The sequence below is a fragment of the Anopheles stephensi genome, chromosome X, assembly GCF_013141755.1.
Source record: "Anopheles stephensi strain Indian chromosome X, UCI_ANSTEP_V1.0, whole genome shotgun sequence".
In the NCBI taxonomy this organism is placed as follows: Eukaryota; Metazoa; Arthropoda; class Insecta; order Diptera; family Culicidae; genus Anopheles; species Anopheles stephensi.
Window position 1 is genome coordinate 11,075,969 of NC_050201.1, and position 24,595 is coordinate 11,100,563.

Here is a 24,595-nt window from a genome sequence, read left to right on the forward strand (position 1 = left end):
GATAATGGTTTGCCCGAAAAATCATTTGCTTTGTTGATTAAATTAATCGCTTTTCTTCCTTGGTTTTGTTGTTTTGTGCCCTCTTCGCTTAAGAAGCTTTCTAAATCGCTTTTGAAAGCGTAGAATTTAAAGGACACAATGAGTGAGAGAGGAACGAATTAAATAAAATCGATATGGGACGATCATAAGAAGCGTTTTGCTAAATGATGAAATAAAAAGGAAAGTTTATTTCCTCAGTTTTATTTCAAACATAGAAAAAAATATAATGATAATTACAAAAAAAGAGACAAAAGAGAATGTGAAAAAGACTCAAATTTAGCGACCAAAAATGTAAACAAGCAAATAAAAATGATGATTATACAACAAGAGACAAACATAATATGGAAAAGAAGAGAAAATTGCAACTGACACATACAAACACCTTAATAAAAACAAGAAGAAAAAAAAGTCTTGTTTGAGTGTTGCTAACAAAATGGAGGATCAATAGTGAAGTAAAAAACACAAATACAGATACGTACATTACACATTACACGCATGCACACGTCCATAGGCACGCGATGAACAATTGGCCCAGAATTATTGATTCGCCACGACCTGACCCGGACGGTTGGCTCAGTTCTTCGGTCCGTAGGTTTCGTCTCCGTCTCCCGAGCCATGCTTTGCGTCATGGTCCTTTCGACTCCCTTACAAACTTCCTTCCCCTATTCCATGGCCTGGGCTGCGTTACAAAAATACACGGCCGAATGGCATTTTCGGACGATTGGGCACCAAGTGGGCACATAAAAAAGGCAGTTTTTTTTGTTGCTGTTTTTTGTGTGAGGATGTATTTCTCACCAACCACTGAAATTGTCCTTTTTGAGGGTTTTTAAGTAAGATAGAGAGAGAAAGAGAAAGAAAGAACGTGGATGTTTATGTTTAAGGAAAAGGAAGTTTCGGAGGGGTTTTAGGTGAATGGTTTACGCTAATGCTGGTTTATTGGAAAATCCTTCAACCCTATCCGGCAGCACATGTTGAAAGGAAGACGGTTTTTTTTTAAACAACACATCTGTTCCTTCTTTCATTCGGGACACAGTGTTACGCTGGCCATACAATTTACGTCTACATGTTTAAAACAAGGAGCGAATTAGTAACAGCAATCAATCGAAGAAACTTTCGTCTTACACCATTACTTTGTGCTATGCCACGAACTGAATCAAGTATGATGTGAAAATTTGCAAACATATAGTGAAATCTTGCAGACTTGATCTTCTTTGGCACTCCAACTTCCGAAAGAGTCAGCCCGCCTTTTCTAGCTTCCCTGTTCTGATTTTTTCCGTCACTGAATAGTAAGTCCTCTACAGGATTCGGTATCCTGTTCTGTTGTGTGAAAATCCGACTTACTGCATCTACATTAGATTATCATAATTTTCTCCGGTTTCGATCGATAAAATTTGGCTGTTTAAGCTTTCCGAGGAGTGTTCTTCTTCTTTTCTTCTTTCTTGTCCTAACAACCTCCATTTCTGGGCTCCATTCCAACGGTCTGCCAGTTCTGGCTTGCTAGACTTGTTGATACCGCATAGTCGGCTAGTCAGTCCTCATTATGGGGGAACGGCCCAGATGAGAATTGAACTCCGGTCCTGCCGTGTGAAGACCGAATAGTAGAGTATTACCAGTCAGCAGAGGAATTTTGAAGTGGAACAATATATACACGAAGGAGCAATTTACTAAAGAGGCAATTTGAATCAAGAAGGAGAGTGTTTCAAATAAATAGTTGAATAAGTAAAGTCCGGTGTGAAATGTTTGCAATCATATAATGGAATCTTGCAAACTACATTTTCTTATGGATCCACGGCTTGGTAAGCTCTTATCCCACCATTTCTGACTTTCTTTCTTTTCCTTTGTATCCGTAGCGGGATAGTTAGTAGGGGGAACAGATCTGGATGGGATTCAATGCTGGTCCTTTTAAGTCATCCAGACTATCACCTATCTGGGGTTAAAAGTCAGTACATTGATGTCGAGTTACGCGCAAGGGTCATACTACAGCCAACCGGTCATACTACAGCCTGAGGAAACTTCAAATGAGGCAGCAAATTCATTTGCCGCTTGAGCGTTACACTTCCTAGACCGACACACGGGACAGGCGCTGCACTGCAGGCGTGCGATGGTCCTGTTGCAATCGATGCGTTTTCCGGCCGGAATTAAATTTTCAACAGCACCCAACGTTTATTTCCCCGTTTGGCTAGCCCTATGTTTTTTCTCCCCCGTGTTTGTCCTGTGTGTGTTGTGTGTGTTGTGTGTTGTGGGTGTTGTTCGGTGGTTGCTGCCCTGCTGTTGCTTCTATACCGCTATTCATAAGCGAAGTGAAACGAACGCCCGACACAATAAAAACGAAGGTCACTCACACGGTCACTCACGGTGTGTGAGAGTGTACCGGAACAAAGAACCAACCCCCCTCCCCCATACCCCCTCCCACCGGTGAGGTGAACGTCGGTGAGTGTGATTAGGCTGGAAAATTATTTTTTGTTCACCGTTTCCACCGGGGTGACTTTTCCTTTTACCAACCCACCTGCCACCGAACCACCGAAACCCTTCCTTTCGCCACTATCTTTCCCGTCGAATCGATGCAGACAAGCGTGTCGGGTCGGGACAATATAAAGCTTACATTATGGTAGAATAGAAATGTTTCAGCTCGACAGCCGTGTGCGTGTGTCTGTGTGTATTATGCAAAAGGGGGTTCGAAAAGTGTGTATGGGGGAAGAACGTAGCTGATACGAGAATAGTCGCCACACTAGTCTCTGGTGGGAATGATGGATGCGCCAACGGGATACGGCACGCCATATTTTCTATTCCCGCGCGTGTTCTGTCGTGTGTCCCGCCGAGCTGTGCGTCTTCGCGCACCCGCTGCTGGTAAGGCTAGCAGTCAGGGCCAGAAGAAGTTCGATGATACGGTGCACGGTATTGATGACTAGTCGAGCGAAAGGACGACAGATAACGGCAGGGACACAGGGTCTATGGGTTTTTTTGTTGTTGTGTGGTGCACAACCATTACAGTGATAAGGTTTCAGTAATTATAGAAGAAGCTTTTTTTGTTGGTGTTGTTGTGTGCTTTGGCCTTGATTGGAAGGAACTATAATGTTGGTTGGAAGTTACGAGGGCTGCATGGTGTTTCAAACATTGGGTTTTCATCATTAAAACTCTATTATTCAATCGCGTTTTAGGTTCTTTGAGGGATTATTTCATTGGCGAATGATGGGTTTTTTTTAGAAATTTTGAAGCAGACTTCCTTTTTACACTGCTCACTGTTGAAGGTAAAAAAAGTGAAAGATACTTCAAAAAATAATATATCAGTTTTGTGACGTAGTATTGCAATATACTGGCCTTTCTGGCTAATGCTTTGACTCCATCACTTTAACCCAGTTTGGGTCTACCAAGTATCCTCTTTGGGTCGATGTGGATGATCATTCCATCATGGTTTCATTCTCATGAGACGATCAGTCCAATAGAAAAGCTTGATATATCTGATTCCAGCTAGAAAAGCTTGGCAAGATAGTTAGATCTCCATGTGATCTCGTAGAGCTTATCATACTCGCTCGACGCCTCCATAGTCCTTTTCTGAGCTTAGTAGGTATTGGCAACTTTAGCCTGGCATTCGTCAGCTTTAGACCTTAGAGAGATGATAGACCTTAGAGAGATGAGAGATGAGATGACTTTTAGAGGCCAGATGTATATAAAGGGTATATAAACATGCTACTAAATCCCTATCCCAGTAGTTGTTATTTCTCCCTAAATAAGTTAAAATTGTGGGCAACTTTGAAGGTACGTACTTCAGCTCTATGTAGATCAGTACTGTGTTAGTAGTGTCGCTGTTCTCCTCTTAGATCTGCCCAAGGAGTTTGAGAGCTACCAGCGCGATCATTTGGTTTAGCTTCTACTCTTTCAAGGAACCTCAAACCATTGATGCCTATATCGTCAGCGTCTGTTACAGCTCAAAATTGAGATCTGGAGCAGAATGTTTGCTCCCTCTCTAGCGTCAAATTAAAAAAAAATAAAAGTAAAACACAGGGCTGGTAAAACATTACCATACGTGTGTTGTTGGTTATTGTTTTTCCTGTCAGCGTGGTAAGATCAGCAACACGTCCAATCCGTTCCTAAACAATAAAAAAAGGTTGGTAAAGATGGCCAGGATTTTAACAGATGCCAATAAATGAGGTCAATAGTAAAGTAGTCAGCCCTACGTACGGGGAGGCGGTCTGGATGGGATATGAACCCCAGCCCTGCCGTGTGAAGACCGATGCCTCTGTCGCCTCGGCCACCCAATTCATTTTTCTCCCTTGTAATATTTGTAAAGAAAATCGTCGTATTCAACACTGGAATAGCTCTGGAATCGTTAAACTCAAGCTTCTCTTCCATTTTCTTAAGGATTACTTTTTCAGACATTAAGTACTCTAGATTGTTCTAAGAGGCCAGTCAATTTGATCTGATGCATTTTCCACGTCTCCCTTGGCTTGCCATTTATAGCCATACGAAATTCAATAACTGATCCTGCCGTGTGGAAAACACCGTTGCTACTTCATTTCTATCTAACGTTTTAGCAGTCCATTGTTTAAGCCCTCCATTATTTTCTTAAGTCTGGTAAAGGAGTATATTTTCATAGGAGTTTATGGCGGGAATTCGGTTCAAGTGATGCGCCAACTCCGATATTGTAGTTGAATACCAATAAAGTAATGGAGAAGTTGTTTTCATCAGCATTTTAGAAGAAACCGGACGGCGAGCTCAGATAGAAAAGGTGACAGAATTGTTGAGTCCCTTCAGGGCCGTTCTCTCGTAGTGAGGGCTGAAAATACTACCATTTGGTAGAAATACGTCTTGTAAGCCATTAAAGATAACCAGCACCAGGAGATCGTTAGGTAAAGAAAAGGAAGAAGTTATACGATAATTGTCAAATTATATTCATTGTGATTTGCTATCTTAAATGAAATCCTAGATAGAAATTGTCTTCACTATTTCACCTAAAACAAAATCCTTGTAAGGTCGCTAGGGCACAACACAATTGTCTGCATGCGAAACTCTTCAGGCTTTGGTCTATAATAAGAAAGACAATGTTGTGACAATGTGAGCTTTGTTTTAATGTTTTCAAACCAAACAGTACGATAGTTAAAAAAATATAATGAGCTGTATGACCCATGAAAGCTCGTAGGTCCATCAGCTATCGCCGACTTCACAGAGCTGTTGTAAGGTTTTATAAAATTTAAAACGGACTTCAAAACATAGTTTCCCTAATACTTCGTGTGTAGCGTTTGAATGATAGGTAAAAAACTTTTTAAATAATTGTTACAAGCACTCAAAGTACTCATTCCACTTTTTACTAACCCTGCTGGAATGAACATGAATTCTAGCCCTCCTAAAATCAAAGCTTAGCTTTACGGGCCTGAGGTTCTTCATTTCCGCAAAAAACAATCACAACCGTTTCCAAAAATCAAAACCAAAAATCGTAAGGTTTGAGTGTTTTCCCACCGTTTTCTGTTTTCTTCTTCCCCAGAAAATATCAACCAAACCAACCACGGCTTGAAACAATTAAATCTTTCTCCCTGCCCCTAAGGGGGTGGTTTATGTGTTGCGAAAACTTGTAAAACAAATACATTTTAATAAGAAAATAAACCATCGTTTCTTACACGCCTGTTTACCTTTCACAAACCTCACCCACCCCCTTTCGGGGCTCAACTACCCAGGATGGATGGAAAAACCATGAATGAAATGACACCGGAAACCGGTTGGAAAGGAAAAACAGTTGTTGCTCAAATGCCCGTAAGCACAACGACACGCGTATGTGTGTGTGTGTTTGTGTGAGCTGCTGATGAGCTTCTCAAAATGAGCTTAGTTTGCTGCTTCTACCTTCCCTTTCCTTCCATCCATACGGGAATAACGGAGAAAAACCGCTTTACAGCTACCATGCGACGATCAGCATCTTTGCTGATATGCCGTGCAAACACACACACATACTCATACCAACTTGTATGTGTGTGAATGTGTGTCAGCACACTTTCTGCCCGGTGCGCTAATGGGCGGTGAAGCGAACGAGTTGAAAATAATAAACTTTGCAAATAAATTGCCACTCATCTTGCCATCCGCACGGGGCTGAATGGGGTAGAGAGATTGCCTAGTCGCTTTTGTGTGTGTGTGTATGTGTGTGCGAGGAGAGGGAAAAAGGAGCATGGAGGATTATTTGCACTTAAGGGACTATTTATCCATGCTACTACACCGTTTTCATCGGGCTGGGCGGTAAAACAAAAGCCCGCCACACCGCTTCACCACCAACATCGATGGAGACGCCTGGTCGTTCATGCGATTTTAGCGTGGCACGAGACCGGGTGTGATGATAAGGGTGGAGGGGGGGGGGGGGGCAATAGGGGCGAGAAGGTAAATGTAAAAGAGGGACATCTTCTTGCCGTTACATTCGTCTAGCTTGGCAAGCGACCAGGCAAGCTGGCTGTCAATCACCCGATAAGGCTTAAAATCCTTTTTTGCTTTTTGCCACTGCCGTTTGTAACGGCCCGTTTGGCGCAGGACCTACTCCGGCGGACCTCCCCGTGTGTGTGTGAGTGCGCGTTGGAACGGGCAACGGGCAAACACTTTTGAATGACAGCTCGCACACGGTTTCTTTCCTGTTTGCTTAAGGGCAATTTTCCGTTTCGCTTCTTATGCCGTTTCTTACGGCATGGCATAAATGTTACAGGACAGTTTGGGGTTTATTTTCTCGCAGAGGTCCTTTACAGCTTTCCAAGGGGAGGTTTGAGGTTTAAGCAGTAGCATACTTACAAACAAGTAGAAGAAGCTTCTCCGGTCCGGTGCGTGACGACGCCGATAGACAGTGCAGACGTTTAAAGCGAAAGCAAAAGTGTCCTTCGGGAAGGATGTGAACACACACGCACACGTGCAATTTCCCTGCTGGCTTGAAGCGGTGTATGCAAATTTAAAACCATTTCTTACAGACGAAAACCTTTTGCTTGTGTGTTTTTCGCACGTGCCGTGTACCGTGACCATGTGTACGTGTGGTGTTGCGTGGGCTGTGATAAAATGTCTGTGTGTGTGGGTGAGGGTGGACCCTTGAAGATAGGTATCAATTATACAGGTACGCTATAAAATATTTACCCCCTTTGCGCGAGAATCGATGTGGAAGATGAAGCGCTGGGGTGATGGGAAAGGGAAGGAAGAGAGGTGGTAATGGCGAGGGAACTATTCAACCTCCTGACGCGGTGGGCGTGTGTTCACTTTCCCGACTGATTGAGGGTCCCTTTGAGTGTGTCAAAGGGAGAGTGTGTGGCAAATGCTAACCGCAAATCCGGAATGTCCGCAAGACCACATGAGGCGCAAGAGACGTTTACTTTGTTTTTCAGGGAATCATTTATGTCCTTGAACTGGTTGTTGACACGTGGATTAAAGATTTTTCTCCGATATGAGTATTCTCTCTCATCCGATATTTTTAATAGAAGTGGTCAAGTTTCCTTTTTTAAATTTTAAATCAAAATGGTTGACTATAGTTATGTGCAAGTTAATACATAATGAGGCATATCTCTGCAATGAAAGAGATGATTTAAATAATTAAGAAGTTTTTTTTTTGTGACTCATTTATGATTTTACAAAATTTTAACTCACCCATAGGTTCAACCATGGGTGATTTAATTCTCCAAGCTGATCGACCGCTCACTCACTACGCTTTAACTCACTCACTAGGTGTGAACGCAATCATTTGTTTTACTCACTCACTATATTTTAACTCGCTCACTATGTTGTTCACAAAATGAATGAGTTAAACGTAGTGAGTGAGTTGAGCGTAGTGAGTGAGTTGAGCGTAGTGAGTGAGTTGAGCGTAGTGAGTGAGTGAGTTGAACAAAGTGAGTGAGTACCACGGCACGGAGAGTTAAATCACCAATGAGTAATTTAACCATCTAGTGAGCTTAAACGCAGTGAGTGAGTGGTTAGTCGGCTAGGAGAGCTATGGCATTAATCTAGATTTAATTCTTATTTTTAATCATTAAGGATGGCTTGGCCGTATTGCCAGATTCAAATCATAAAGAGTGAGTAAAAGATTTAACTCATTATTCTCAACTAATTCACTCTGATTCAAATCATGTTATGGAGCGGTTATTCCCATCACGGGTGGACTATGCATTGAAGGGCTCAAAAAAACTAGACCTTCTCTACCGAACGAAGACGTAACATTCTCACATAGAGAAGCAGGAGAAGAAGAAGAAAATATTTAAAAGTTTTTTCCATTGTCCTTTCCTTTCAAGGGCGATTATTTTTCCCTCCATTTTACAAACAAAAAGTCGAACCACTTTAGACCTGACTCGATGAAAGCTGGTTTTTTTTTTGGTTCGGCGGGATTTTCCAGGGTGGGTAAGGTTTTTTTTTTTGTTCGAGTGATGCTGCTACAAAATTCATAAACCATAAACGCTTCTGCTTCGATTGCGTCCGATTTTGGCTTTTGAACGCTGCCGACAGTTTTGCATTGGGCTGTGTAGCAGCAGAGCAAGAGAGCAGAAGCTTCAACACAAACGCTTGGCATAATAAAATCATGAAACAGCAACCGATTCAGTGTGAAAAACAAAACCTCCACCCAATGAAAAAAGGGGGAAAAAAAACGTTCGATCAAAATTGAAAATTGAACCCTTGAGAGAGACAGAGAGAAAAAGAGCAGTTTGCCGGTAAATAAAACATCACCAACAAAGCACAAGTCGAATCCAGCAACGGACATTTGAGATTTAAAAAAATGATAGCAAACCATCAGGCAGAAAGACACGGCCCGAAGAGTTGTGAAGAAGCGAAAGGATCGCTTCGCACTCCACCATTATTAACACTCTTGTTGCGAAGAGATGACATAATTATTTATACATTTGTCTGAAATATTCAAACCCGTACAACAATACTCGGGCCCAAATATAGATTTGATGGGCCCGCTTTCCGAGAAAGGATATCGTGTTTTAGGCAACTATTCACTCGTTTTCCTACAGGTTTTTGCTGCCGAGGTTGGTTCGATTTTCTAATCGTGTTGATATTGTTCAGCATGTGTGTAGCTGTTCCCTTTTCTTTCGGTTGCTTCGAAACCTTTTCACTTTATTTCTACGAACGCTGGACTCATGGAGGTATCGAGTGGTTATTTTTGTGCCCTTAAAATTGGGAGCCCTCTATGTATGGGTGCTCATGCTTCTGCTCCATCAGGTGACCCAAAATAGTTAACCTATCACCTGGCTTATCTCTCATAGACGCTCATCGAGCACAAAATTGCTTTTGTAAGCAACGAAAACAGGACACAAGGAGAACAATGAAAATGTGCCATTGTTTTATAGTTTTGTTGTGTATAAACACATGTTTGATTTGTATTTTTTTTATACTCGTTAGCAATACGTATTGCTTGAATTAATTTTTTCTTTTTCTTCTTCTTTGGCCTAACGACCTCTTGGGTCATGCCTGCCATTTCTAGCTTACTAGACCTAAAGGTACCACGTAGTTGGGTTGTCAGTCCTTCCTACGGGAGAACGATTCGGATGGGATTTGTACACCGGTCCTGCCGGATGAAAACCAGCGCCGTTGTCGCCTCTACACATCTCACATAAATTTCATATTATTTTTCAGTAGGATGTTGACTGTTTCCGGTGATTGTGATGCAGTGGCCCTGAACTTATCAGTCAATTAGTATGAATTTGACGTGCAACGGTTTCGGTCAATATTCGGTGTCCTTGTCGAGTTTCACGGCGGCTAAAAATGTTTTAATGTTCAAATGACTGCAATTTAACTTTTTGAATGTCGTTTCGTCTGCAAACCGATAAGAAAAAGTAAGATTTTTGAGTGAATAAAAACAATCATTTGAGTTTGAAAGAGATCGCTTAAGACTTGATCGTTTCTCATGTGAACAGATTGGAAAGGGTGTTGAAGGTCAGGTGGAGCGTCATCGCTGCTTGACTCGTTCAATTCAGGTTGTTCTTCAAAACATTCTGCGAAAAAAGGTGTTGGAAGAAATATTTGTAGGGAAGTGATTTTTGCTCAAATATTTATACAGCTCTTAAAGAAAGGTATGGTACGAGGTTCTTGTTTCCAAAAAGCCGGACGCCGTTTCGAGTCGATTCTAGAAGCGAATGAGCGCTCAGAGACGTAAAGCCTCTAAAGATAAACGATTAAACAACAGATTCGAATCAATTAAGGGTTTTTGAAGAGAATTCGCTTTGAAGACTTTGATGATGAACTTCTCTAACGCATACGATATAAATATAAATTTTTGAACTACTATTTTAAGTTTTTTTTTATAACTCTTGGGCTATCATCATGAGGTCATCATGGAACTGACGAAAATATTCAACGACTTGATTTATACATGTGGGAATTGATCTCGTCATATTACATAAATTTAACAAATTGAAAGGAATCTAACAAACAAAAATCGCAAAATTATTCAACAAAAGCAGCAAAGCTGTGCAAAGTTCTAAGTTTATACAAGAAAAGCGTTTAGAAATCTCAAAACTGATTTATTTAAGAATATTGCATACATTTAGGCGGTTTCAAGCGAACGATAACACAAGATCATTATTTCTTAAAGATGCTTAAATTTATGCAATTCGTATCACACAGCTTACACTCAAACGTGTTTTTGAATTATTCCGTCGCTTTCTAAGAATATACATTTTTTAAAGAGAAAACCTCAAACAGCACCCCTTGCGCTTTTGACGGACAAAATGGGTCGACTATGCCTAGCTCTCCCACTTTAAAGCAAGGTCCTGAGTTTATAATTGAATTGTACCATCCCTGGTAGCGCGCTAGGCGAAAAAGGTATGGGAAAACGCGCGCCAAGGTATAGGAAAATGTATGAAAATTTATGGTTCCTCGTGTCTGGTTGGTTGTCTCGCGCACAGGCGTAAGGCTATTAGGTGTTTAAGTGAGAGAGACTCCCCTACTCCCCCCCCCCCCCCTCCAACGGGTGTATATTGACACCTGACGCACACGGACACGCACACACATACACAGCCACACTTGCCGCGAACCTGAGTCGCGTTATCGTTGACATCCGGCGATGGTCGTCCTTTCGTCGATTATGTTTTATGCAACTCCCCTAATTACCTTTCCCACCACGTCCCACCAAGCCCTCCTTTTTCAGCTCCGGTTCGCTTCAACGTTGGTTGAAAATGTTGGCAAGCAAACAGACGGCCAACCAAACAGCACGTGTAAATACCAGCCAGGGCAACGTGTTCGGGCCATGTTGTTTTGAAATTTCTTTGTACATCCCGCTCTCTCTGTTTCTCTGTTGCTCTTCTTGTGACCGGACACGATTGAACCTCTCAATGATCGGGAGGGGACCAGTAATGGGTCACCCTTTATGGCGAATCAATTTCCCAACTCCATTTTGCATCCTCTGCTTTTGATATAAATCAGAATAATGCCGTTTTTTTTGCTTGCTGCTCAATTCTTTTTCAACAGCACATGAAACGAGTTCGTTGTTGTCATAATTAAATCACACACACAAAAAAAGGCACTCCATTCGTTCCATTTGCACAACAGAGAGTGCATAAGTGCATGATGTCGCCATAAAGTTTCCACCAGTCGCAGTTGCTTAATTCTTACGCAACTTCCGGTCCGGTTCGAGCCGGACGCGGCACGAGCCTAGATGAAGCATTAATAACATAAATCAACACAGTGACTCTCGCAATGCAATGAAATTGGTACGAGCGAACACAGCTGGGGTGACCTATTTCTTCTTCGTCAAAACCCACTTTTTTTTCCTCGTCTTTTTCCCCACAAAAAAAGAAAAATCCTCGGGAGCAAATGTGCGTTGGAATGCTGTTGAATGGTTGGGATTTGGCCGATACCCAGGTTACAGTCGTCCGGGCTGAAAATCTTCGCAATAATTGCATCCCCAAACGCCGGGGCAGAAGAAAGGCATTAATTTCCCGTTCGCCGAATGCAGGGCCAGTCCGGACCTGCATGTTGATGCATGTGGATTAAAAATCAGGGATGGGGGGGGGGAGGAAAATGGAACAACACAGCCAGCCAGTAGACACCATCTTTAGCATAGTTGGCAGCCGTTCCCTTTTCTTTTTTTGCTCGGTAGGACAGCACAGTATTCGGCCGGGAGTTTGTCTGGTGGATTATTTAACTTGGTGACATTTCGCTTGCTAGCGCGACTGAATACCAACTGATGAAAAAAAAGGGCAGAAATGGAGATTCTTCCGCATTTCGGGACCTCGGGAAACCTTTCCATTTGGGGTCAGTCGGCTTTGGTACTACTGTAAAGCGTACGAGTAATAAAGAATGCAAATACAGGGTCTCTCGGATGTGTTAAACATTTTCTTTCCATTTCGAACAGTTGCTTAGCAGATTAGTCTCAAAGTTTAATGATAAACTTTCAAATATATCTGTGTCGTAAGACTTGTTATTGTTAAACTCGTGCTTGAAAGCTCCTAAGTTTATTTACTTAATGATATTGTCCTAGTGAAGTATTCGAGCAAATATTGCCTACATAACCTCGAACGGGCTCTGTTGCCCTGACAATAGCGGCGCTGGTCTTAACCCGGCAGGACAGGAGTTCAAATCCTATCGAACAACGTGATGTCATTAAGCCTAAAAAGCTAAAATCAAGGACGGGCACGACCCAAGAAGTCATTAGGTCTGGAAAGAAGAAGAATCAAAACCTCTCCGTTGGGGGTGGCACTTTGGTTGTCGGTAGCGGTTTTCGATTGATTATCAATAATATTAAAAATTATTTTAAAATTTTATCTAAACCTATTTGTCTTAGAATTGAACACAAATTTTATGAGAAGGACAATAAAGTTGTGCTTGGAGATTGATAAAATTAAATCTGAGAGCTGATCCATCTAACTCTTTCTAGCTCATTCTCATAGCTCTGATTGTCAACTGAAGTCATATGGCAATAATATGACCATAACCATAACCCCAAAAAAGCTTTACTTTAAATCTTGAGGTCTGATGGCCTAGGGTCTCGAGGTGCTGGAAGTGATTTTGATCGATTAGCAAGTATATTGAAGATTGTTTTCTTTATGTGTAGGAATCTCTGGTTTGCAGTAAAAAGAAACTTGGAGAGAGATACAAAATCATTGCCGTTGCACTGAGTTCATAAACGTAACGTTACAGCTCTGTATAAAAGTTTGAAAAACACGAGGATATGAACACTTCTCCGTCCTCTTCGCTGGCATTACAACGTTAAAAGGTCTCGGCCTGCCATTTCTGGCACTCTGTGACTTTATTTTACCCATACTAAAGCAGTCAGCCCTAGTTACGACGAACATGAAAATATCCAACGAAAAAAGTTCTCCTTCAATAATTTTCGTCTTAGTTAAACTAGACCGACAGGCATCGCCTTCATAACTTCAAAATTTCCTCAAAAAATTATAACCTTAAATTTAATTTTGAAGTAGTTCAATGGCTGAGCTGCCAAAGAAGAAGCCAAGCCAAATATCGAACGCTAAATTAAATAAATTAATAGCAATATTGAACATAGTCGTCGGAAAAAAGAGCCGTGCTTAATTTTTTTCTGCTAAAATTATTCTTCTTTGGCCTAACGAGCTCTTCGACCATGCCTGCCATTTCTGGCTTACTAGACTTAATGGTACCAGGAACTTGGTCAGTCAGTCCTCACTACGGGGGAACGATCTGGATGGGATTCCAGCCGTATTAAGACCGGCGCCGTTGTCGCCTCACCACCGGGTCGCCCTCTAAAATTATTATTTATATTAAATCAAATTCAAATTCTGAGTGGACTACAATATGTGAAACTATTTCATGTTTTTGGCGCAAATAATTGCTTTAAACTTCTTATGCCATTAAAAGCTGAACAAAATATGAAATCTTAAATTTTAACTGTCTGGGAAAGCTCCGAAAAGTCTTCGAGAAACACTGTAAAAATAAAATCAAAGGGCAAGAACGAAGTCACAGACACAGTAAGGTTCTTGTGACGATTTCTACGCTGGTTTCCCAGTGCCCATCTTCCCTCGTCAGTCCCAAACCCCGGTGGTTTGTTTTTGTAGGTTAGGGTTTTCTTTTTTTTTTTGTGTGTTACTTCCATTTTACATCAGCTGGCCGGTGTCGCTCGTTCTCTCGTTTGCTAGCGCGCTCGCGCTCTCGCTCAACCCGTTCCCGTTCTCGTGTGTTCCGATCGGTTCTCGGCAGGTTTCCGATCGGGTTCGGGGTTCGGATCCGATGCCGCACTAGTACTTACCACTCCGCTTCACACGTTCAGCCAGACTGGACGCGTCAGCCAAAAAAAAAAAACAAAACCTCGGGCCCCCCGTTCCCTGGGACAGGACCCAACGGCCCTCGTGTGAGCCTGGAATATTTTCTGTGCGTGTGGTGAAGTGTTTGCAAAACTTACTCCAGTTACAAGACCTGATTATGCGTGTGTTTTGTGTGTGCGGAACTGATGCAGAAGTAGCAGCGTTGGTAGTTGGCAAACCGTACCCAGCAAGCAACCGTACGTCCTCATTCAACCAGCAAAGCAAAAACAACGAAACATTTTTTACCCTCTCAACCATCAACAGAGTGTGCGTCCATCGTCCAGCCAGATATGGAACAGAGCCGGTAGTAAGGCCGGAACAACAGCAACAGCAACAAAGAAACAAACCAAACCCGAAAGTCCTAGCGATCTGTGATACCACTTACGCATAGTGAACGTCAAATCAAGTGCGGTTTAAAGGGGGTTTCATCCCCCCCTTTTTTCAATACTGTAGCAATGGTTAATTAAAAAGAAAGATAAAATAAAAAGAGCGAGGAAGAAATAGATAAGCACCTGCGTCCAAAGGAAGTAGAGAGAGAGAGAGAGAAAAAAAAAATCGGGGAAACAGCGTGTTGGTGCCTTGTGCTCGTGTTCAATTCCCTGTTACGTCGAGTGTACGTGTGTATATATGTGTGTGTGTGCGTGTGTTTGTGAAACAGAAGAAAAAAAAAAGAATCCGCATTGCGTTTTTTTCCGCCGAGAAATAGCGGCCCTTGACTTCACAACCAATTGTTAAAGTGAGCGATCGTGTGTGTTTGTGTGAGTGTGCGTGAGCACACACACCAAAGGGCACAGTGTTTGATTGTAGTGTGGCACTAACGAGGAATCTATCAACATTTCAACCAAACCGCTAAGGCGCAAACTTTGAGAGTATGCGCGCTTAGACCAGTCGTCAGGACCCCGGCCCCGAACGTGCGATTCTACTGGGCGAACCAGCGATGGAATCAACCCGCCGCTGGACCACAATCTTTCAACCCGAACTTCAAACGTCAGTGCACTGTTGCCACCACCTCCCGGCCACTGGGCACCCTTGCCCGCTGAAGCTCCGTACCGAGCCCGTACTGTGATGTGATCGCGGTACGCTCACAATCTCCCCTCGTCTCTTATCCTCCGTGCGGGTGTACTCTTCCTGCTCCAAGCCTGTTACCTCCCAGCTACTACCAAGAAAGACCAAATCGATTGCTAGCGTGTGTCCGGGCGGGCGTTACGAGCGTTCCACGGTGGAGTACGGACCCTTCCGGTACCTTATAGCGAGCGATGGGCCGGAACCGGTAACGGACACCTTGTGCTTGGGGTTTTGTTTTTGGAGCCACCAGCCGAACCCTTTCATCACCACTATCGACACCGTCCACACAGACGCAACAGCGGCAAACAATAGCCACACACACACACACACATACACGTAAGCACCGCTACCGTCTGCCGATGTAGTCGAGTCATCCGGTAGTTTTAGTTCCGCTATTGTTTTGGGCGTAAGAAGCTGGACCATGCAACCGATTTGTGATTACTGCGCTGTTTACAACAACTAGACAAAAGAGAAGGAAACAAAACGACGAGAGGGAGCGAGAACGAGAGAGAAAGAGATCGAGACGTCAGATAAAATAAGGATAAAGAGAGATCAGTAGTAGAGCAGTGTCTACTACGTTCAACTACTACTTATTTGCTACAGTTACTACTATTGCTACTACTTTACGGATAATGACCACAAAACAACAAAAATAAAACCCTCTCTCTGAGACGAAACCAATACCAAACCAAAAAAAGAAAAACAACCGAACGGAACAATACGGAAAATCCAAAGATTAGAAATTACTAGCGTGTAAGGCTTACCTAGCAGCGCATATACGAGAATAGCTTTGGCGCAGATACGAAGGACCTACTACTACTACTACTACCATTACTACTACAACTACTACCACTACAACCACTTTTTACAAGCCGGGCACGAATATATGGGCGAGAGCAATATCTGAGGCCTGAGATCCGGACGCTATTGGTGGTCTGCTATTTGCTGATACTATTACATTTATTTTTGTGGAGCGTGGAGCTCCACTCGAAAAGCAAAGAAACTAAAACAAACAAACAAAAAAAAGCCCACGGCAACCAAGAGAATAATAATTGCAACTACAAAGCTTTAACGTACCGATACACTATTATTGCTAGCATGTAAGGCTACCCAAACTACTAAGCTACGGGCTACTTAGAACCGCTGCGACGTGTTTCCTAGAAGCAATCGCCGTTACTACTGTCCGCAGAGAAAGGTTGGCGAACGAAGGCATCGTCAGAGTCAACAGGGCGAGCAGCTGTATCTAAGGAGCGTGACAGATACTGCTTGCTGTGCACGTGGGTAGGCGCCCAATCACGGTGGTGCCACCGCGTGGAAACCGCGCGTGTCTTCAGTGTTTTCTTGACCTGCGAGCACACCGGCGGAGACAGAGGACCCACCAGGACTTTCGGGACTTCGGACGACCTGTGCGCCCTGTGACACGCAACGAGCGCCGCGCTGTTTTCCAGCAGGCCCGGGGTTTTGTTTAACGATTACGTACGCGTGGGCCAACAACGACAAGTGCCTCCCAGTAGTGTGTAGTGTATCCGTACCAGGAGACCCTCAGAGTGTTGTTTGTGTTAGTGCTTTGTTGTTTCGTTACGCGGTGTTTTTTTTTTGTGCGTGCGTGAGCTGAAACTACGGACCAAAACAAACCGGCACCAGGGGGGTTGTTGTTTTGTGCGTGCGTGCCGTGTGAGTTGCGTGTGAGCGATGAAATAATGGCTGCCGTCGCTGGCCTGTACGGACTGGGCGATGATTCGCGCCACCAGCGCCAACGGAGACAGCAGGCGCAACAGGCCAACCAGGACAAGACGGACAAAACACCGGACGGACTGAGCGAACCGTAAGCGATTACATGTCTCTTTCACTCTTTTATTCTTCCTCATCTTTAGGCGGATAATCATCAAGCCAATCCGCGTAGCTAGATCGCTTTTGTCTCTAGCTGATAAGCAAGCTTTTGTTTTTAATGCTGGAAGATTTTTTTGTGTGTGTTCCGTTTGTGTTTTTAGGGTGTAGAAAATAGAACTTATCGATTTCGTTTTCTTTCTTTACATAACGGAATACTTAAATGCGTGAAATGTTTTACAAATGAATTTCAAATGATTTCGACGAAACTTATCCAAGCAAACTTTATTCCTGAAGTAGCTGAAGTTTTAATTACTTTCGTATTGTCTGTCAAAACAAAACCAAAACGTTGACGGTATATCTCCTGTGGTCGTCGAATTCTTCTTGGTCGTACTTCTTCTTATAAGGTCCTCAAATGAGTTCTAGCTGTTTTGAAATTCGTCGGACTAACGGAGCAAATTTCGGACACAATCGTGATGTATTTAAAACGTCGTAAATTATGTTGGTAAAGAATTAGGACGCTTGAAGTAAAGATGCTGCTATTTTCAAGTTTTGGAGTCTTTTAGTATTTTATTTGCGAGAGGTCTGAGCCAACTGGGGCTACTGACTCTTAGCGAAACAAGGTATCGGGAGTCGGGTCGAATTCATTCCCAAGTGCTACTTTTAACGTTGAAGGACTAAAGTGATTTAAGAAGATGGAAAATTGCTGTTGCACTTATTGCGATATAAGGAGCAATTCATTAAGCAATATCCAAACGGTTACTTTCGCTAGGAATGTCTCGGAAGGAATGAAAATTGATTCCCCATGATTTGAAGTGACAGCATTTCAAACGTCAGCTAAAGTGCTACTCCAGTGTGTGAACTTTATCGTGAACGGAGTATGCAGACGGTTCATGGAGGAGGCCTAGCATAAGATTCTTCATATAATGAGCCTCAAATTGGACACATCGTAGTAGTGCTCTTTGCGCTCTTTATAAGTAAATTATTGTTAACCGTGACTCTTCTACTCATGAGAATTTCGTGTTCAAAGCCTTAAAAAGCCCCCCAATGAAAGTTTTCCGGAAGACGGCTACTTGATTTGCAAGGGGTCTACAATTTCCTCCCAAAGGTTTCCCAGGCTCTTGATCCGTCACTGCTTCAAACGCACAATCGGAAGTAATCTCTTCATCGTATCGTTATGGGAGATAAGGAGTGGATTCTTTTGAGCAAATCTAAGCGCAACAAAACATGGAGTACGCTCAGTCATTCCACAATTTCAACTACCTGGTCCAAACATCCATAGTTCTGGTGGGACCAGACCGGTTTAGTTTATTACGAACTACTCAAACCGATGGAAAACATTACATGAGACCGATATGGTATGTAGTTGATGAGATTGAGTCGAAAATTTCTCATAAACTCTTCATCTTCTTGGGCCGTGGCTCGATAGAAACTAGCTTCCTGGATATTTTCAGCAAGCAATTTAATGTACTCAATCACACCTTAAGAGGAGTCAACTCAGGACCTTTAAGATCTACGCAACTACGACAAAGTGGTACCGCAGCATGGAAATGATTTCGCAACTGGTAGAAACATAGCTCGGGATTTTTAAATGACACACCGGCTGTATTCTCCAGATGTTGACCCATCTGGACTACCACTTCTTCAAGTCGACGGAGCATAGACAAGGCCGACAAGCAAATAAGGTCTTAAAAGATGAATCAAAACTGACTGAAACGATGGGTCGTGTCGAACTACGAATCCTTTTTTCTTTTCTATAAAGGCATAATTTATTGAAAAGCTGACAGAAAATAGTAAACAAAAAACAGTAAAGCTTTCGAATGTGAAGCTCAAGTTTTTCGAATTAAAATTCCAATAAAAATAAAAACTTTTCCCAAAAAACTCGCGCTATTATTTTTGGACCTAATGTCTTGTCTCATTATTGAAAAAAAAAACGTAATCGAAAGTCTACTTAAAAATCAACAGGAAAAACTACTTTCGCTTCCCAATTGCATACTCTCTTTGGCGCTTCGGATGCATTTCCGCCTAAATGTATGCAGCAGGGCAAGTAACTGTTACCACAGTCGGCATAGTAAACATCGTTAAAAGCAAGCGAAACAGTATTCTGACGACAGTGAAACGTGGCATCTCTATATAGTTGATGGGAGACCGAGAGAGAGAAAGAGGGAACAAGAGAGAAGAAGTCCTTACAAAATCAAATTAGGAAGAATTTTACTGGTTTTTCCTCGAAACTATCACCACCAGCACCAGCAAGACTCTATCATCATTTATTACCGCGATATACCACCTTATTCTATCATTGCTATCTGTTGAGCCCGCTTTGCAACATTCACCGAAATCCAGAGTTTGGCTCAAAACAAACTAAAGAAACAAAAAACATACGCTGCCAGGAAATGTGCTAGCCATTTTGTTTATCTTCCCCCTGTTTGGTTTTTCTTCTTCTTTTACATCACTAAAAACTGTTCAAGCCGAAAGACACTCGAAAGTTTTAGGGCTGCCATGAAAATGCGCGGTTTTATGAGTCGGATAAAGTTTTACACACATACAGATATACACTATCCAATAGAGCCCGTCTCAATCTCTTCCTCTTTCTCTCTCTCGCCCTCTATCCACCCTTCCTTGTCTCGAGCAAAACGTAAAATGTTTTCGGGAAAGCTTATGAGAATCCGTCATCAGCTTTGTCATATAGCATTGATGGCCAACGACGTGTTACCGAGTGGTGCAACTTCAAGTCTCACATAAGCAGAAAGAAATCAAATCAAAGCGAGAGAGGGATAAAGAGAGAGAGAGTGAGAGAAACCTCACCGGTCGGTGGTTTTTGGTAGAGATTCCAGCTTTCCCATCGGAAAACTTTTGGGCAGAACACCCCCGTGCGGTAAATCTGCTACATCCGGTCGGTCCGTGAGCATCGTGCATGTGTCTGTCGCTTTTTACTTCAGGACAAGCTCGGGGATTTTTAAGGAATACCTCATACAGAAGAGCGTGGGAAAAGCGGTTCAGAAAATCAAATCAGCTCATGTTAAACCGAGCGTTGCAATTGCAATATACAGAGATATTTGTGCATGATGTTCTGCACGAATTTAGTGGTAGCAAAATCTGACAAACTACGGGTCAGACTCGTTCTCTTTCGTGTGCAGTCAAAGTCTGCTACCCCTTTTCCAGCAGCATGTTTGATCCGATTTCCGTTACCCGAGATTTGAGTGTACGCTTACAGGTTCTGCCTCCTGCTGGGTGGGTGGGAAAACATGATTATAAAGTCGTTTCGCGAAGCTTTTTTTTCTCTCTCTCTTCTTCTACTGCCTGGTGCTCGGTTTTATTGCATATCGAAGCATTGCTTCGCTAGGCAAACGCTGATAAACTGATAAGTTTTATGGGGTCGTTTCGTAAATGTTTGACCCGATGTATCAAAAGCCGAAGCAGCAGGGAGAAAGAAAAGTAGTGCTGGCGATCAAAAAACCATCCATCCAGGCACAGTGATGGTCAAAAGTGAAGTGTCTGCTTTGTCAGCCTCAGCTCAGAAAACATTTTTATTTAAATCATATAATAATTTACTAGCATTTTATATGGCCCCTTTAGACTTTAGAACCTGCTGTGGACACTTCGGAATATTTTAAACATTTTTTTTTTAAATATTGTCTTGATCTATGTTCTTCCAGGAGCTCTCATGAGGCTTTTAAAAAGGCTTCGCTTTATTTACCACATCATTAACTCAACGGAGGCCATTCCAGTGGTGTTGAAATTATTGACAAGATGAATTATTCTACTGGAAGATTAACTTCTCATTAAGGCCCGTCTCGATGCGAGACACTGTCAGACTTTGTTGCTGAGTACTGGTGTAGGGGAATTATATTATTATTAACAGATTATTATACAGATCAAACAGCATACGGATTATTCCGTTGACCTTCCAATTCCTGCTGCTTTATATTAAATATTTCAAATTTCGAGTTCATGTAGTAATTATGGAGGATGTTCGATGTTTTGTTCCGGGTAAAATTGCTGTCTGTGGAGTGGAGTTGTGTGCATGTTGGATTGTCAGCTCAAGCCTTCCCAGCAGTGATAGCCCAAGCTCGGCCAGACCAGCACCGAACCCAGAAACTATCGGTGAGTTCCATCCCGTAACAGCAGGGTCTCTGCTGACCACGAGGTTTGGACTCGCCGACCACCTCTCTGGAAGAACAACGACCAAACTGGAAGAAAGAACACTCCAGACAAAGGCAACACAACAGTAAAAAGGAACAAGGATTGGAAGGATGTTGAGGATGTGAAATCAAAGCATAAGACCAGTCTAGTCTCTGACGAATTGGTAGATGAGCTTCATGTCTCTAGTTGCTCAACACTGCCTCAGCTTTGTCTGCGCTCTACAAGAAGGATCTGGCTAGAGTTATACGCTGTAGATGAGCATTCATCGTGGAATTATTCGACACAAGTCGAGACATCATCCCCGGTCTACAGAGAACCCACCAAGGCCAAGAGGATCGAGAAAAGTAATCGACCGAGTTCGTCCGATCATGCGATCATGCGATCTGCCAACGAGAAAAGCCTGGTTTGGCCAGTGAATCTGCCCATTCCTATTGCTGGGATTTCCACAATAAGATGGAATCCAAATTAGCGAAATCCTTCCACTAACCAAAAATTTGAAGCATTATAGCACTTCAAAATTCATAACAAAAAATAGCAAAAACCTAAATATGAAGGGACTATATTTTGTCAATCACTGTAGCTGAGTGAGCAAGTTTTTTGTGGACCCGGTTGTCATCAGCTAGTGGACACATTCTCTCGTAACTTGTCTATCTAAACCTCTTGATCATTTCTGGTGGGTGTGTTTCATTCTTTTATTTTGTGGAACTATGTACACTAATCTGGAATGAAGTTAAACATACACGATTCGGTTGGGGACAACGGGATGCAGAAAATGGGAAATGAAAATGAACCCAAAAATCAAGATACGCTTGTCTGGCTAAAGGTTTTAAGTACCCTTATTTGAATTCTATGCAAAAGGAAGGGTTGTCTGGGTATAGGGAAAACACCTTCACACGTCTTACTGGATCTAAAGAAAGATAGTGATTTTTCCCTTGTCTCATGCTCATGTTTAAACCATCCATCTCTTCCGCTAAGCAGTGGCAAAAATCCTTCTTTGATTTGTAACCTTCTCCTATCGAGGGAGAAAGGGGAAACCAAAGGGTGGCGTTCCAGGGACAACAACCATTCGTAAGCCTGTTGCTTCGGTGTCGTTACATTTGCCACATTTTTATTGGATCGACCTGAAGCAACAACAGCTACATAGAAAAAAAAAAATGCTTCCGCGAGCATGTGCCAGACGAAACGGAAAATGAGCCAAGGATGAGCCTATACGGGAAGCCGCACAAGTGTGTGAAGCCTCTTTGCGATGGGTAAATGTACATATTGACATACCATCTCCCTCTCCACTTCCCTTTCCTCCCTCACATTCCACCAAATATCCACACGAACGATGAGGAAGCATAAACAAGTGACAGTGTGGAAGCAAATAATAAGGCTTTTCCGCTTGTTAGAAAGAAAGAAAGCGATCGCACGTGGGTGAGCGCGAGAGGGAGAGAGAGAGAGAGAAAGGTCGTGTTTCTTTTTTTTTTCATCGGTCGAACATGTTTCTTCATTCGGTACGATTACACACGCTCGGTTTGTAAATTGGGTACATACCCTGGTGGGGAAGGGGAGGGTAGTGGGTGGTCCCACTGTAATAATGGAATGTAGATAATCGAATTATAAAACGTAATGGAGGCGCATTATAGTTTATGATTCATTGAGCGGAAAATCGATCGCGCGATGGTGCCTTTGTACAATGCATTGGTCGGGGGAGGAGTAAGGGAGAGAGGAAGTAGGGAAGGAGGGGGGAGGAGGTATTTCGGAAGGGACTCCCTCCTCCCCCTCCCCCCATCTCACTCATTTGGAGCGTGACTGAAGCGTTGCGAGCTTGTGTACAGTTTGTTTTTGTTTGCTCGTTTAGAATAAGTAGCCCGAAAACAAGTTTCCACTGCGCAATTGTGCTGGTACGGGAGGAAATTAAAACAACGAAACGAAAGAATGTAAATGTGTAAGTAATTTATTCAAATTGCAACTGGTTTTAAAAAGCGGTTAGCTTCAAACTGAATTCAAATGAAAAATGAAACACAAATGTTTTTTTTATATTTTCTATTTAGTGATTTTTTCTATTTTCCAATAAATCAAATGAGCTAGTGCAGAAAATAAAATAAAAAATAAGAAAAAGAAAAAATATCATACTAAAAGGGTTAAGCCACCATAATCAAACATAAATAAATAAATAAATAATTAGAGATAACTTGAACAAAAACAAGTCTCATTCAACAAGTTAAGGATATTCATATGAAATGATTTATTAAAAAAGAAACAAAAAAGGAAAGAGGAAAATAAACTTTTCATCAAATAAGACGATAAGATAATGAAAAGATCACAAAAAAAACTTGAAAAAATCATTTTAATAGGAACAATTATATAACATGGTTAGAAAATATCAAATTAACGAGGAATAAAAACAAAAACCCAAATTAATAAACAATTGAAAAATAATATTCCAAATCAAAAAAAACATCTCATAACATAAACAATTTAACCACAACAAGTGAAACAGGTGTGCAAACTCTAATATAAATCAAATCGACAAGAAATCTTACATTTAAATTTCAGCATTTTGAGCTTAAAAATCATGAATTAGAGTAGATAAAAATTAATACATACATAAGAAACATAAGCAAGGAAGAACTTTAAACAAAACATATAAAAAAATAATTTAGGCACAGGCACATAAACGGCTAGGCCATTTTTCATGAAGAAAACAAAGAAGCGAATTTCTTTGCTTTTAAATCAAATATTTTAGTAAAGAAAAAAGAAAATGCTACCAAATAATTCATTTAAATAGATTTCTTAATAAGCAACTTCTTGAACAAAGGTGTGAAACGAAAACTCAAAAAAAATGGAAACCAAACGAGGAATATGATAAAAAATAAGGAAAGTTAGGAAAAAAACAGTTAGATTTAAATAGAACAGTAAAATAAAATGAAATTATTTCACCATTAATAGGCTCGATATCAAATCCATCTCGACAAGTGAAGAATTGTAATTCGTACACCAATCATTTTGCCATCATAATCACACCCACACACGCTAAGCCCAGTGTCGAATAGCCGAAAGCAGCAAGCAATTGAAAGGCTATTGCTTACCATGGTTCACAGAATGGACACGACGGTTCAGAGGTTCTGCAGCTGACGTCTGTCACTCGGCGTTTTGAGCGCGGTGACAAACAGTCCTCAAAAGCTCGGAAAGGACCGTGTTGCTAGAAGTGTGAAAACCGATTACCGCTCCTCGTCCGTCCGATGTGTACCGGAGAGGGGGGGGGGGGGAGAGCTAGGTGGGGAGATGTTGTCGGAAGAGGGACAGGATATTAAATCCAA

At 42.1% G+C, this 24,595-nt stretch overlaps 1 protein-coding gene across 9 annotated transcripts in view; it reads left to right on the forward strand.

Annotated features, from left to right (window-relative positions):
* The window catches only part of LOC118507132 (potassium voltage-gated channel protein Shaker), a 175,520-nt gene that overhangs the window by 73,339 nt on the left and 77,586 nt on the right, over window positions 1-24,595 (forward strand). Inside the window, exon 2 of one of the 9 annotated variants that reach the window (XM_036045198.1) lies at window positions 14,520-17,145. The exons of 7 other annotated variants lie outside the window; for them this stretch is intronic. In XM_036045198.1, coding sequence (XP_035901091.1) covers window positions 17,021-17,145 — 125 coding nt within the window. In that variant the 5' untranslated portion in view covers window positions 14,520-17,020. Of the gene's footprint in view, window positions 1-14,018; window positions 17,146-24,595 lie in introns of those variants that run through there. One more of the 9 variants, XM_036045207.1, reaches the window with a different exon arrangement.